The 13,510-nt window shown below is 50.4% G+C and overlaps 1 protein-coding gene and 1 long non-coding RNA gene across 2 annotated transcripts in view; one reads left to right on the forward strand and one right to left on the reverse strand.

Annotated features, from left to right (window-relative positions):
* Positions 1 to 596: 596 nt before the first annotated feature.
* The window catches only part of LOC135898071 (uncharacterized), a 107,293-nt gene continuing 94,379 nt past the window's right edge, over positions 597 to 13,510 (reverse strand). Inside the window, exon 3 of the long non-coding RNA XR_010563251.2 lies at positions 597 to 648. This is a non-coding gene — a long non-coding RNA (uncharacterized lncRNA). The remainder of the gene's footprint in view (positions 649 to 13,510) is intronic.
* Positions 8,266 to 9,964, forward strand: LOC135898070 (hexosaminidase D-like). Its single transcript, XM_065426814.2, has one exon. The coding sequence runs from the start codon at positions 8,320 to 8,322 to the stop codon at positions 9,907 to 9,909; it is 1,590 nt and encodes a 529-aa protein (XP_065282886.2). The 5' UTR covers positions 8,266 to 8,319; the 3' UTR covers positions 9,910 to 9,964.

Genomic DNA, 13,510 nt, shown 5'->3' on the forward strand with positions numbered 1-13,510 from the left:
AACAGCATACAAAGCTTCGCTTACATCGATTCCTACAGTGCGTGGGATCCGCAAATTTTTTAAACAAACACCTCGACTTGAGGAGAAACCTGCCGCATTGCTCGTGAGCATAATTGTTCGCTGACGATATCTGTATTTGAGGCACTGCATGTTCTCACCCAGCCACCCGACAATGGCTCGAGAAAGCGTCGGTCAACTTCTTGGCTTACCTTAGCTCAACGTGTCTCCCATAGAGAAGCATTGCCATGACTATCTCACGAAAGCCGAAAGAACATTATTCATTAATACGAGGCGTTCACGCTCTTCAAGATGTGCGATCACAATACTATTCTTGGAGTGGTGATCACCAAAAATCTCTCATCATGACCTTAAGTGAGTAAATTTTGATAGCATCTCCATGTCTTGCTAATGTCAGCCATATCCGGGCGGGGTAACAATAGCCGATCAATGGTGCTACCCTATAAGGCTCACATTGAACGAATCTTTCTTTGATGTCTGACGACACTGCAACAGTTATTTTTTATACGAGCCAGAAGAAACTGGAGGCAGCATGAAACAGCTGTTTGTGGTTGCGCATCGATGACCCGAAGGTCTTACCCTGCTTGTGGACTGTAGCAAAAGCCGTATTCTTGTTCCTTGGCTTGCTGCCTGCACAAAAGACGCTGTGTATAAATATCTAGCTGGCATGCTATTCACGCGAAGGCAAGGAATTAAGGATGTATTGCAAACATATCTACTAGATTTATAACTTTGTGAAGGCCGTCAGTGGTCTGTCTGCCTAGATTCGGGTTGAAACATGGTAGAGCGTGCGATTGACACTCTCATCCATCAGACTATCTGGAATCAGTGCAAAATAAAAAAAGAGACGTATGCCTGAAGCAGGGATCCTTCAATGTGCTCCGGAATATATATGCGAATAGTATTCAACTGATCCTAAACTTTTCACAGAAGGCTTCACATATTGCGCACGATTTTCATGTGGTATTTTCCTTCCTGGCCAATGCGGTATTTAGGAAAACGAAGGCGGTTGAAAGTGCACACATATCGATCCGCTTTACCCCCTACCCAAACCCGCGCAGCGAAAATTCCTTGCGTTCAAAAAATTTGAGAAGAATCTTTCTTACTATAATTACGAAGACTGAAAGGCGTTGCCTCCGAAATTTATATTTTCAGTAGGTCAACTTCCTGCGTTTGGTTGACCCAAGGAAAATCAAAACCTGCTCGGTTACATTGTCGTTAATCGTAGATAATGTAACCATCAGCTTGAACTGAACGTAGCCTTCACAAGGTTGTGCCGCCCAGGGTGAATCCCCGCTTTCTTCTGCAATATTTGTTGTTTAGAAATCGTCGTCATATATATAACTACAATGCACCGCGTATCACGACGAAAATTGTAGTTTTGAGGGCGAAATATAACAGAATTCTTACGCCCCCGTTAACGATACTTGGCAATCTTATGTCCCCTGCCCTGCCCTTCAAAACAACGGCAGGTCTGGAGGCTCTCTTACATCTTGAAAATCGGCCTTCTCGAAAATCTGTAGCCGGAGTTCGATTCATGGTTAAGAAGCGGCTGAAATTGCGCCATCGTACCTCTTATAAATACGTTCATGACTTTACTCAGAGCTATTAGTTTTACTCCTTTTTTCACGCTTGTTCACACTGTTTTACTATTGTAATCCTCGTTCACAATACATCCGTATATCCCCATATGCAGTATAGTATGTCAGCGGGCATACGTAACCGGAAACAAATATCTGTCTTCCAATAAAGACCTTGCCTCCCTGCTTCACTCTAGCCGAGGGTATAAATGTCCGCGTGGTCCGCACATGGTTTGTGTGCACCATCTTGCATCTTGTTGTCGTAGTCTAAAGCAAAGGAAGAATTATACTGGTTCGGCCGCTATACAGGTTCGTCAAAGGGATGATTTATACAGCATACTGATTTACGCCACAGCTTCTTTTCATACCGTATGCTGCATTAGGTCTCTAAGAAGCGGTTTAAATTAGGGTAAGGAATGCTTCGATGTCAACTCTTGGTTATGAATTTTGTGTGATTTCAGTTAAGGTTCGCATCGTGACCCGAATCGTCTGATCTCGACAACACAAACCTACACAGCGAGCGTGAACACCGTACTCAAATCGGCAGTCGTGAGTGAGCGAGGAAAACGTATTGAAAATAAATAAAAGAAGACACGATGGTTGAGGCCCTATTCCAGAGCCCCACGGGCGGGAACGGTTGGCTGGGCTTGGTTCCGAAGAGCCAATTGGTTCTCACAGAGAGAGAGAGAATGAAGAGGAAAGGCAGGGAGGTTAACCAGATATGAGTCTCCGGTTTGCTACCCTACACTGGGGATGGGGGATAGGGGTTAGAAAGATGACAGAGAGGGAAACGCAAAAAAAAAAAACCGAACGCGCACACATGGAGACACACACACAAAAGGCGTTCCAGTTAAAGTCGTTCACACAGGCCGGTAGATCGCAAGAAGCGCAAAAGCGCTTGCACGGCCTTCTTCTGTGACGGTAGGTCCTTTCGATGTTGCAGAATTCTTTTTTCGGATAGCGGTTGGTCGTCCAGTTGGTCTAGTTCCTGGCTGAGGCATGCCCTCTGTGGACTGTACTGCGGGCAGGTGCACAAAATATGGCCAATTGATTCTTCATGGCCGCAGTGGTCACAGGTTGGGGTGTCGGTCATCCCTATGCGGAAGGCATAGGCTTTAGTAAAGGCAACGCCCAACCAAAGTCGATATAGAAGCGTGGCGTTTCTACGGCGAAGCTGTGATGGCGCTCGAAGACTTAATGTTGGATCAAGTGAGTGCAGTCGCGGATTTCTTAAATGTGGCTCATTCCATTGCGACGCGGTGCACTGCCGAGCAAGTAGGCGGAGCTTCCGTGCAGCGTCAGTTCTAGAAAGAGGAATGGGGACGTGGCGCTCCTCAGTATGGGCTGAGCGGGCAGCGTGATCCGCCCGTTCATTGCCGACAATCCCGCAGTGACTTGGAAGCCACTGAAAGGTTATGTCGTGGCCTGCATCACTTATATGGTGTAATGTCTCTGTAATATGGAATATTAGTTGTTCGTGCGGTCCGCGTCGTAAAGGTGACAGTAGAGACTGCAGTGCCGCCTTCGAGTCACAGAATATTGTCCATTTGTGTGGCGGTTCATCACCAATGTGATGAAGAGCAGTAAAGAGCGCTGCGAGCTCTGCTGCTGTCGATGTTGTCGCGTGGGTCGTCTTAAATTTGATTGTTGTAGCTTTCGCTGGTATGACGATTGCCGCCGCGGAGCTGCTTGGAAGGACAGATCCATCAGTGTAAATATGCGTAGAGTCACGGTAGTTCTCGTACAAATATAGTAGCGTGAGCTGTCTAAGGGCTGGTGATGACAGATCAGCTTTTTTCGAGATACCAGGTATTGCGAGGTTGATTTTCGGCTGAGCGAGGCACCATGGAGGGATCGAAGGTCTCGCAGCCGGAGTGAAACAAGCTGGCAATGATTCATCATATGCAGTTATCGTTTGGCTGAAAGATGTGTGTGGCCTGTCCGCTGGTAGAGAGGCTAAATGGTGACGAGGAGTCCTGGCTAGATGCCTTATATGGGTCCTGAGTACTTCAATTTCAATGTGGGTCTTGACAAGGTGGTCTCCAGCGATTGCTATCGTAGCCACTGTTGAAGCACTCTGAGGCAGGCCTAGACAGATCCGGAGCACTTGACCCTGAAGACTTTGTATAGTGCGTAGATTCGTTTTGCCTGTGTTGTTTATTGCTGGCAAGCTGTATCGCAGAAATCCCAGAAAAAGCACCCTGTACAGTTGTAACATGGCACTAGGCGACATTCCCCAGGTCTTGCCAGCGAAAAATTTGAACAGGTGGCATATGCCTGTCAACCGTTTTTTCACGTAAGATATGTGTGGGCTCCATGACAAGTCCCTGTCGATTATGACACCTAGAAACTTGTACGATCGGACCCGTCGTATTACTTGGCCATTTATCGTTACACTGTAGTTTGCCATGGGTTTGCGCGTAAATGGCACCAGTGCGCATTTCTCGGAGGAAATTTCGAGGCCTCGATTACGGAGGTAGACAGCAGTTTGTGTCGCGGCTTTCTGAATTCTCGCTCGCAGCTGTAGGCGTGTTACTGCAGATGTCCATATGCAGATGTCATCCGCGTACATTGATAGCCTGACTGTGGTTGGCACGTCCTCAAGGAGAGCAATTAGTGTTAGATTGAATAACACGGGGCTAAGTACACCGCCCTGGGGGACGCCGCGGTAGCTATAATGTAGAGAAGTATGGCCTTCCTCGGTGCTTACAAAAAAGGATCGCATGGATAGATAGCTCCGTATCCATTGAAACATCCGACCACCCACTCCTACTTCTGCGAGAGCAGAGAGGATGGCTTCATGCGTAACGTTGTCATACGCCCCTTTAACGTCGAGGAATAAGGATGCGCAGAGACGCTTACGGCGTTTCTCATGTTGAATGTAGGTGACCAGGTCGACGACGTTATCGATCGATGATCGACCGCGTCGGAAGCCCGCCATGGCATCTGGGTAGGTGTTGTGGTACTCCAAGTACCACTCCAGGCGTCCTAGGATCATCCTCTCCATTACTTTGCCCACACAGCTCGCCAAAGCGATCGGGCGATATGAGGAGAGCTCCAACGGCGACTTGCCAGGCTTCAGCAGTGGAACAAGGCGACTTGTCTTCCAGGTAGTTGGCAGCGTGCCATTTCTCCAAGATTCATTGTACACCCCAAGAAGAACCTCTCTCGCTCGCTCCCCCAGGTGACACAAAGCTCGGTAGGAAATTCCGTCAGGTCCTGGCGCTGATGTGCGGCTACACAAAGCTAATGCTGCCTTAAGTTCGTGGATCGAGAATGGTAGATCCAACCGGTGATCACGTGGTGGCGGACAGCTGCTCGAAGGCGATGGAATGTTGGTAGCTGTCAGTTGGCCGGATAATCTGGCGCAGAAATCCTCTGCCACGTCAATCTCCGATCTCTTTTGAGAGAGGGCAAGTGCCTTGAATGGGAATCGCTGTACGGGAAGTGTCCGCAGTCCGCGCACCGTTCTCCATAGTTGCGATAAAGGCTTGCGTGGATCTAGCGACTCACAGAAGGCAGCCCAACGTTGCGATTCGAGCTTGTCTAACCGGCGCTGTATCTTCTTTTGCGTGCGCCTGGCGGTCCGTAGATCGTCTATTGTTTTCGTACGTCGGTATCTTCGTTCAGCACGTCGTCGGATTGCTCGAAGTCGTTCTAGTTCCACATCATAATCATTAAGTTTCGAGGAGCATGTTAGAGTACGCATAGTGTCTTGCACCACGCTCTTGATTGCCTCTTCCAAGTCGAAGGATGGATTGGCGTCGCAGTGTTCTTCCATAATAGACTGAAATTTAGGCCAGTCCACTCTTTGGATCGCATCCCGTATTTTGGAAGCGGTCAATCCTCTGATCTTGATGTACGTGGGGATATGGTCGCTTCCGTGCGTCTCGATGTCCACAAACCACCCTGCACGTCTGACTAGGCTTCGCGAGACGAAAGCCAAGTCAAGACAGCTGCTGTACGTGGAGCCACGTAAGAACGTAGGACTTCCATCATTCAGCAGCCAAAGTTCATTACTGGAGGCGAAAGATACCAGAGCTCTGCCTCTTGCGTTGATGATCGGACTTCCCCAGAGTGTATGATGGGCGTTGAAATCTCCAGTGATGACCCAGGGATTGGAGGTTGAGGAAAGGATGTCTCGTAGTCTGTTGTAATCAAATCGACTTGACGGAGATAGGTAGGCGCCTATAAAAGTGAAGGCTAGATTCTTTTTCCTTACGTTTAGGCATATATATTGATTACTGTCATTAGGTGGTACAGGCTGATGAGTGTAGGTGAGGTCACGGCGAATGAACACCAAAACCTTACTGTTTTCATAAACAGCTGACGACATAAATGATTCATATCCAGAAAGCCTGATTTTGTTCGATAAGTTCGGCTCGCAAATGACGATAATGGGAAACATATTGGCGAACACGAAGCGACGGAAATCCGAAAGGCGCGCTCTGAGTCCGCGGGCATTCCACTGAAAAATAGCTGCTTGTCGGACCTCTTCCCTAAAGGACCGTGGCTGTGGAGCCATGATCTACTCAAGGGTTGCAAGCACCGGACTCAGAGCGTCCAGTACTTGAAGCGCACTTCTGGCAGACGGTGTGTGCATGTTGCTTAGCAGCACGCGAATGGCATTCATTAAAGGCCTAATAAGTGCTATCACTTGCTCATCTGTTTTCCGCGACTCCTCGGATACAGCACCTTGCTGTACTGGGGGCGGCTTCTTCTGCGGCTCTTCTGGCGGTCGTGTACGCGGAAGTGGCGGCCATTCCTTTGTGGAGAGAGATCTGGCGGTTTGCTCCCTTCCAACATTGGTGATCGGAGTGCTGGAAACGTCCGCTGATGATGATGTTTGACGAGGGGACTTTTCCTGAAAGCTTGATGTTTTCCGCCGTGAAGACCGTTGTCGGTGACGTCGTCTTCGCCGTACTTTCACAGCGGCCTCTTTGTGGGTAGAGTTATCTCTCACCATTTGCTTAAGAATGGTGAACTCTTTCTTGATCTGGGGACAGTCTTTGGAAGAGGCGCAGTGATCACCTTGACAGTTAGGACACTTGAACGTGGTTGCGCTGCAGTTGTCTTCTGAGTGGGGTTCGGCACATCGAGGGCACACGGCCGAATTTCTGCAAACACCCTTCACATGTCCAATCTTCTGACAATTGAAGCATTGCATTGGTCTTGGAATAAATGGTCGAACCTGGTGGCGAAAGTGGCCGACCTTCACGTAGGGTGGAAGGCAGTCGCCTTTGAAGCTTATCTTCACACAACGTGTGTTGCCGAGGCGACCAACATGCACAATCACGTTGTGTTCGCTTGCTGGTTTTATGAGAATTGGGAGGTCTGCATTAGATATTTCATTGTCAATGTCATAGATGACTCCAGTTATTGTGGCACCATTCGTTGGCACGATGGATCGGACCTTGATGTTTCCCAGCTGCGTTACATGTTGTAGTATGGTCAGTGCACTCGGGTTCATCACATCGATTGCCAGGATGTTTCGTCTAGTATTTATCCTGACATCCTTGATCTCATTTGGCACGGTGTTCTCTAGATACACGGAGAGTGCTTGCCTGTTGAGGACGCGCAGGTTGTCGGTAGCGTTCTGTGGCACAAACAGGATGGAGTGAGGCCATCGCTGAGGAGCTGTTTTCACAGTGTTCGAGCTGGACGCCGAAGATGAGTTGATAATTCTTCGTTTGGCCTTGCGGTACTGGACAAGTCGAAAGCTGTCCTCCGAGGACTCGTCACCTGATGCGCAGTACAGCTCTGTGTCCTCGCTACCACTTGACGTACTTCCTCGCTTCCTCGAACCGATGTCCGCGGGTGAACGGGAACCGGGAGGATCCTCGAGGTGTTGTACATCCATCACCGCGATGGAGGGGGCGGTAGACCCCACAGGTGCAGTAAGAAGTCCAGAAAAACACAGAGACGGGCGAGATGTGTTCCGCAAGAGAAGCACTTCCACACACACACTTCCACACTTCCACACACTTCCACACTTCTCACAGCCCTCGTACGCAAGCCATAGTCCTGGAATCAGCGAAAAGGGAAAAGCATGCGGCCTTTTATTTCTTTGTTTTTCTTGCGGGCAAAGGAGAGAGCTATTTCAGCTGCAGAAATCCTCGTGACGCCACCGGCCAGGCCTCGAATCGCTGTGCAGCATAAACTGTCGTGCATCCAAGACTGCGACCCCTCCTATACGATAACGGCCTCGCAGTTAGTAGTGGAAAACAATGCCGCGTAGAACAACCAAAATAATACGGAGACAGATGCCTTCAGGTCTTAGGATCCAAGAAAACCATGCGCGTAAGCGCTTGCAAGGGCATTTTTCGAGCACTTAGAAGCGCCCCCGTTGGGTCAGCGGAGTTGCGCCACTAGCCACTGTCTGCATGGAGCTGTTGTTGTTGCCTATCGCATGTGTGGCTCCTACCCACGATGTGGGGTAGGCCAAGAATAGGGTGGTTATTCCAAATTATTATAGAGCATAAATTTCCGTATATCTATGGAAATAGCATTGAATAGTGTAGAATTAGCTGTTAAAATAAGATCAGGAAAGCCATATCGAATGAGTAATAATTAATTTAAAAGTACAGAAATAAAAAAAATATTTAGCGGGGCATTCGTCTTTGCGTATACAGAAAAGAAAGAGGATTGAACGCCCCACGTGCTATTTAACACGCTTGCCACGCAGCAGAAGAAGAAGTAGAAGCCTCGGTCTCTGGCAGCCATGGCGAGGGCTGCTCTGCTTGCCGTCCTGCTGCCGCAGGTCGTCCTGGCGGCCATAAACGTGATTCCGCCTCACCGCCTGGTTCACCTGGACTTGAAGGGGGCGCCGCCTAAGGCATCCTACTTGATCACGCTCATCCCCATCCTCAAGAGTCTCGGCGCCACGGGCCTGCTGATCGAATACGAGGACAGTTTCCCGTTCGTCGGCGAGCCGCTGCACGCTCTCGCGTCACCGCGGGCCTACACCCGTCAGGAATTGCGCGCCGTCTTGGACACCGCTAGAGACTACGATCTGACGGTGGTGCCACTCATCAACACCTTCGACAAGCTCGAGTACATTCTCAAGCACCCGCAGTTCGCAAAGTATCGCGAGAGCCCGAGCGTGCCCGACACGCTGTGTCCCTCTAACCCCGCCGGAGTGAAACTCATTCAAGACATCCTGGACCAGATACTGAACTTCCACCACACCAGGGAGCTCTACTATGTGCACATCGGATGCGGAGACGTGGCCGCGCTCGGCCTGTGCGGACGGTGCACCGCGAGGAGCTTCGAGCCTGCCCGGCGGGGCAACTCCCGCTCTGGCGGGCGCTTCGGCCTTTACGACAAGTACATGCTCTACATGTCCTACGTACAGCTCATTACCAACTACCTGAAAGAGCACCACGGCGTCAAGACGATCGTCTGGCACGACACCCTCGCCAAGATCCCCAACGAGCTGTACCAGCTGCTCCCCATTCACCTGCACGTGGAGGTCATGGTAGCCACTTACAGAACAGATTTGGAATTGAGCGGGTGGCTGAACTTCGCATCGCGTTTCGGCGACTCGTTGTGGGTGGCTACCTCGTTCAAGGACGTTGGCGAAGCTCCAGTTGTTTATCCCCGACTCAAGGAGCGTGTAAAAAGTCACGTTACTTGGACTAGGGCCATGAGCCAGTGGAAAGACCACGTCCGTTTTCCGGGCGTTGCCCTGATGGGTCCGCAACGAACGAGTCACGACTCGCCCCTGCGTGAGCTGCTACCCACTAGCTTGCCATCTCTGGCTGTCTGCCTTGCTGTAGTGCGCAAGTCTGGTCAGCTGCCCACCGTCAACATCGGGTCATCGCCGATCGAACAGATCCTAAAGTGCAACCACACTATTGACTTGAACGTTGACTACAAGATGCAGGGTGTGAACTGCAAGTTTCCCGGAGCAGCGATTGTCGACGAGCTGCACACTTTGGAGACGCTGAAACACCACTTGGATCTTCTGCCGTACTTGCCGCTTTGCAAGCCCAGCTACGAGAAGTCCCGCGACGAGAGCAAGGAATGCGTCAAGAATTTGAATTCTCAAATTGTGGAACTTTCATCAGTGAACTTGACCCTCAGAACGGCTCTCCAGGAGGTCTACAGCAAGGACATCGCCGACGAGTATGTGACGGATAAGATCGCTACTGTAATGGCGGACATCAAGCGCAAACAAGAACTCCTGGACGCGTCCGGCTCGCTTCGTAACCTTCGATCAACGGCGGGAACGAGGTACAGGAAAACAAAGTGGCCAAGCAGATCACATGATGATGCTGACGATCGCAGGCGCCCACACGTTCAAAGATGAAAAACACGCCCAAAACAAATGTGTCAATAAAACTAGAAAAGTCATTCATTCTTGCTTTGCTTGTTTGGGGTGCACATTATCTAGTAATTCATAGATTGAAAACATCTTTATTTGCTGAATATTCGTAGAACTCGTGGGTGGGCCGCCTAGTCCGGTAGTCCACCGGTTATTGCTGATGCGCTGGCCCTCCCCACCAGCCAGTGCTGACGGTCAGGATCATTGCTTAGCAGAATAGCCTCCCACTGCTTTTCTGAGGGATTTGGAATTGGGTCAACTATGGGATTACATTGGCATGCCCACATCATGTGGTAGAGGTTAGCTACCCCTCCACAGTGTGAGCATTGCGGAGAATATAGTGTAGCGTGACGCTGGAGCCTGACCTCAATGTTGACGCGGCATATGGTGCATAGTTTGTTTCACGTGGCATGCGCCAGAGCCAGCTAAGCCTGCTCGTGGTAACTCGAAAGTGAGCCGTTAAGAGTGCTCTCCAGCGAGAGAGACTGTCAACTTTTATTACCGTCAGCAATCACGAGGGCGGACGCAGCCTCCCTCCGCCTAGCAGACGGCCGAGATCCCCTGGCTCTCAGCGGCTGCTTCGGCTACCTCAACGGCCCAGACCTGGTCTCGCTGATCTGAGCTGAGCAGCACGGTCTCCCACTGCTGCCGGTTTTGAATTTTGCGGCCCTTGAAAGGAGCCACGTTCGAGCATGCCCGTAGAATATGTGGCGGATCCGCCCTACCCATATATAATTTACATTGATCCTTGTATTGCCCTGGATAGAATATCCTGCAGGCCACAGGGTTAGGATACATCTTTGTTTGCAGGAGGCGCCAGGCTGCCACTTATTTCATGGTTAGCTCTGCATGAGGTGGTAGGTACCGTACCCTTACCGGTCGATACTAATCGGTGATTTTTTTAGTTGACCATGCGGTCTCCTCTCGTTCCCGGCTGGGCTGGCTCACTTGCTCAGCGAGCTCGTTGTGAGCCGCCTCGTTGCCGGAGAGGCAGAAGTGCGCACGCACCCGAATAATTTGGATCGTCCCACGATGATTGTCGCTGTTATTATTTAGAACTTGGAGCGCCTCTAGCGAGATGCGTCCTTTTGCGAAATTATGGACTGCGATCTTTGAGTCGTTTATAATAATTCTAGCTTTGGTGGAGGCCACCACTAATGCAATTGCTCGTTCCTCCGCTACTTCGAGGTTGTCCGTTTTCACGGTTCCGCTCGCTAGGGCTTCTCCGTCCGCGTCTACCGTTACGATGGCCACTCCTTTTCGTTCACTACATTCCGCGGCATCTACGTAGGCCACGCCCTCTGCATCATGGTATTTGGTCTCAATGTGGTGCGCCCTTGCCTCTCGTCGCTCCTTGTGGTGCTCCGGGTGCTTGTTCTTTGGCAGTGAAGGAATTTTAAAGTTCCTCCACCTCTATAATGGAATGCTGAGTTTCACACCGCGTTGTGCTTCGTAGTGAATGTTTAGTTTCCATAGAATATGTCACCCCGTGGGGCTCTGTGTGAGTCTTTCGTATTGGGCGGTGGTGCGCGCCTCGATTAGTTCATCGAGAGTGTTGTGTGGCCCCAATTGTAATAGTTTGTCGTTGCGTGTTCTGACTGGAATGCCAAATGCTTGTTTGAACGCTCGTCTGACGATGCATTCCATCTTGCTTTTCCTGCCACGCCAAATGTTAAGTACGGTGCCACATAGACGACGCGGCTGATGAGTAAGGCCTGCACTAAACGAATTAGGCTGGCCTCTCTCATGTCGTAGTATCTATTGGCAATCCGATTGATCAGTCCCACTGTTTGCTGTGTGCTGTTCTCTAGCGCATTGATGGTATCGCGGTTTCTGCCTTCCGCATACAGCGCGAGTCCTAAGACTTTGATCTGATCTACGATAGGTATCGGGCCCCCGTTCACCTTGATGTTAATGTTCCGTATTCCTCCGTATTGTTTCCTTGTTGTAGGGTACACCAACAAAAGTTCGGACTGTGCGTGCGCGCGTGCTAGCGTGCCTGCGCGCGTGAGTGATTTTAATTCCCTTCGTGCTAACGGTCTCGATGGCTCGGACAACGAGCCATTTGTGCATTAAGTTGCGCTCTTTGTCTCTGGTAGAAGTTGACATACTGTGTCACCTTGTCATGATAAAATACCTTTTAATAAATGGTTCTCAGCACTGCATGTCTCGCGCAAGTGTATCTTGAAGGAAAATTGCCTTTAAAAATATATCTTGGTCACACTATTATCTGATGCAAGAGGCTCTGATTAATACACAATCGTCCAGGTTTTCTCTACCTCTTGTCTATGAGAAAAGCAGCTTTCTAACTGTAGCACGGGAGTAGTAATCTCGGTGCGTCTACGGCAAATAGAAAAAAGAAACGGTACACACGACTTCGCAACGTTCAAAATGCCGCGAGACCTGATGTCGGAGAGGAAACTGAAGTTTGCTTGAAGTACGAACTTGCCGTAGTTTTCCCGCGCTCTAGCGATCGGGAAGTCTTTTCCCGGCGACTTGAAACGCACTAATGAGATTCACGGGTGGGACGCACCATTACTCATTCACGGCATTTCGTGTGCGAGTGTAGAAGCAAACTCGCGCAAAGTGGGAGGGGAAGACGAGAAACTCAGAACCACTACACATAGTTGCTAACTCGAGTTCTGCACGCAGAACAGTTGTACTGTGTACATTTGCATCGTAATTTCTCGCTTCTGTACGAACCGTCTCGGGCAGCCCCCTACCACTCGGTTTTGGGAGGTTGAAACTGGGATGCCCTGGAGGACGTCGCGAAACGGCTTGGCAACTTGCAGAGTTTAAGAGACGAGCGCCTCTTCATGGCCGCGTCGAGAAGAACTCACAGCACGCTGAAAAATTAAGGTGGGATCATGTTGACAGGAGTTCGGAGACGGATTGCGCCGCGCTCGAAGCAACAAGGTAGAGGCGCCTTCTACGTTAGACAAACGAAGGGGAGACTGCCTCAGACGGGGCGCTGTGGACAGTTCTCACGTCAGGCGCGGCGGGCGTTCATAATGAAAGCGTTTTCAAACCAGCGGTGTTCGTTCTCTTTATTTGGCTCTTCGCTTACGCGACGTAGTACTGATTATCGCCCCTCGTTTCGCTCTGCAGAGAAATGCTCCTAGACGTCGGGCGACGCTGGAGTCGTGAGCTTCGCGACGAGTGCAACGTTGGTGCTGGTACGAAAAGCCGGATTCGGACACGTGAGCTCCGCAGCCTTTCGGAAACCTTTCCCATTTTCAGTGATGGCAATAATTCAGGACGGTTAAGAGACGGCAAATCGAGGTTCTGTACGGCGCGTGTGTATCTCCGAGTGCCCGAGCCGTGCATAATTCGCCACCAACGAGGCGTAGACATGACTAGACCGCCAGAAACCAAAGCGGAGCAGAACCTACTCTTGGCGCGCTTGAATCTTTGATCCGCACTGGGACAACCCGCACTTAGGAATGCCTCCTGGCAGAAGACGAAAATCTGTTAAGTGCACGGGGGTGCCGCGTGACGGCGGAGCAGAAAACTCTCTTGCGGCATAATCCGGCACGCTACTACATGAGCGATGTTAAATGTTTAAATGTTGCTGCCACCAGCGGGT

The sequence above is a fragment of the Dermacentor albipictus genome, chromosome 3 (genome assembly GCF_038994185.2).
Source record: "Dermacentor albipictus isolate Rhodes 1998 colony chromosome 3, USDA_Dalb.pri_finalv2, whole genome shotgun sequence".
In the NCBI taxonomy this organism is placed as follows: Eukaryota; Metazoa; Arthropoda; class Arachnida; order Ixodida; family Ixodidae; genus Dermacentor; species Dermacentor albipictus.

Excerpts from the sequence above, each read along its gene's own strand:
- LOC135898070 (XM_065426814.2), top strand. The coding sequence starts at position 8,320 with ATGGCGAGGGCTGCTCTGCTTGCCGTCCTGCTGCCGCAGGTCGTCCTG.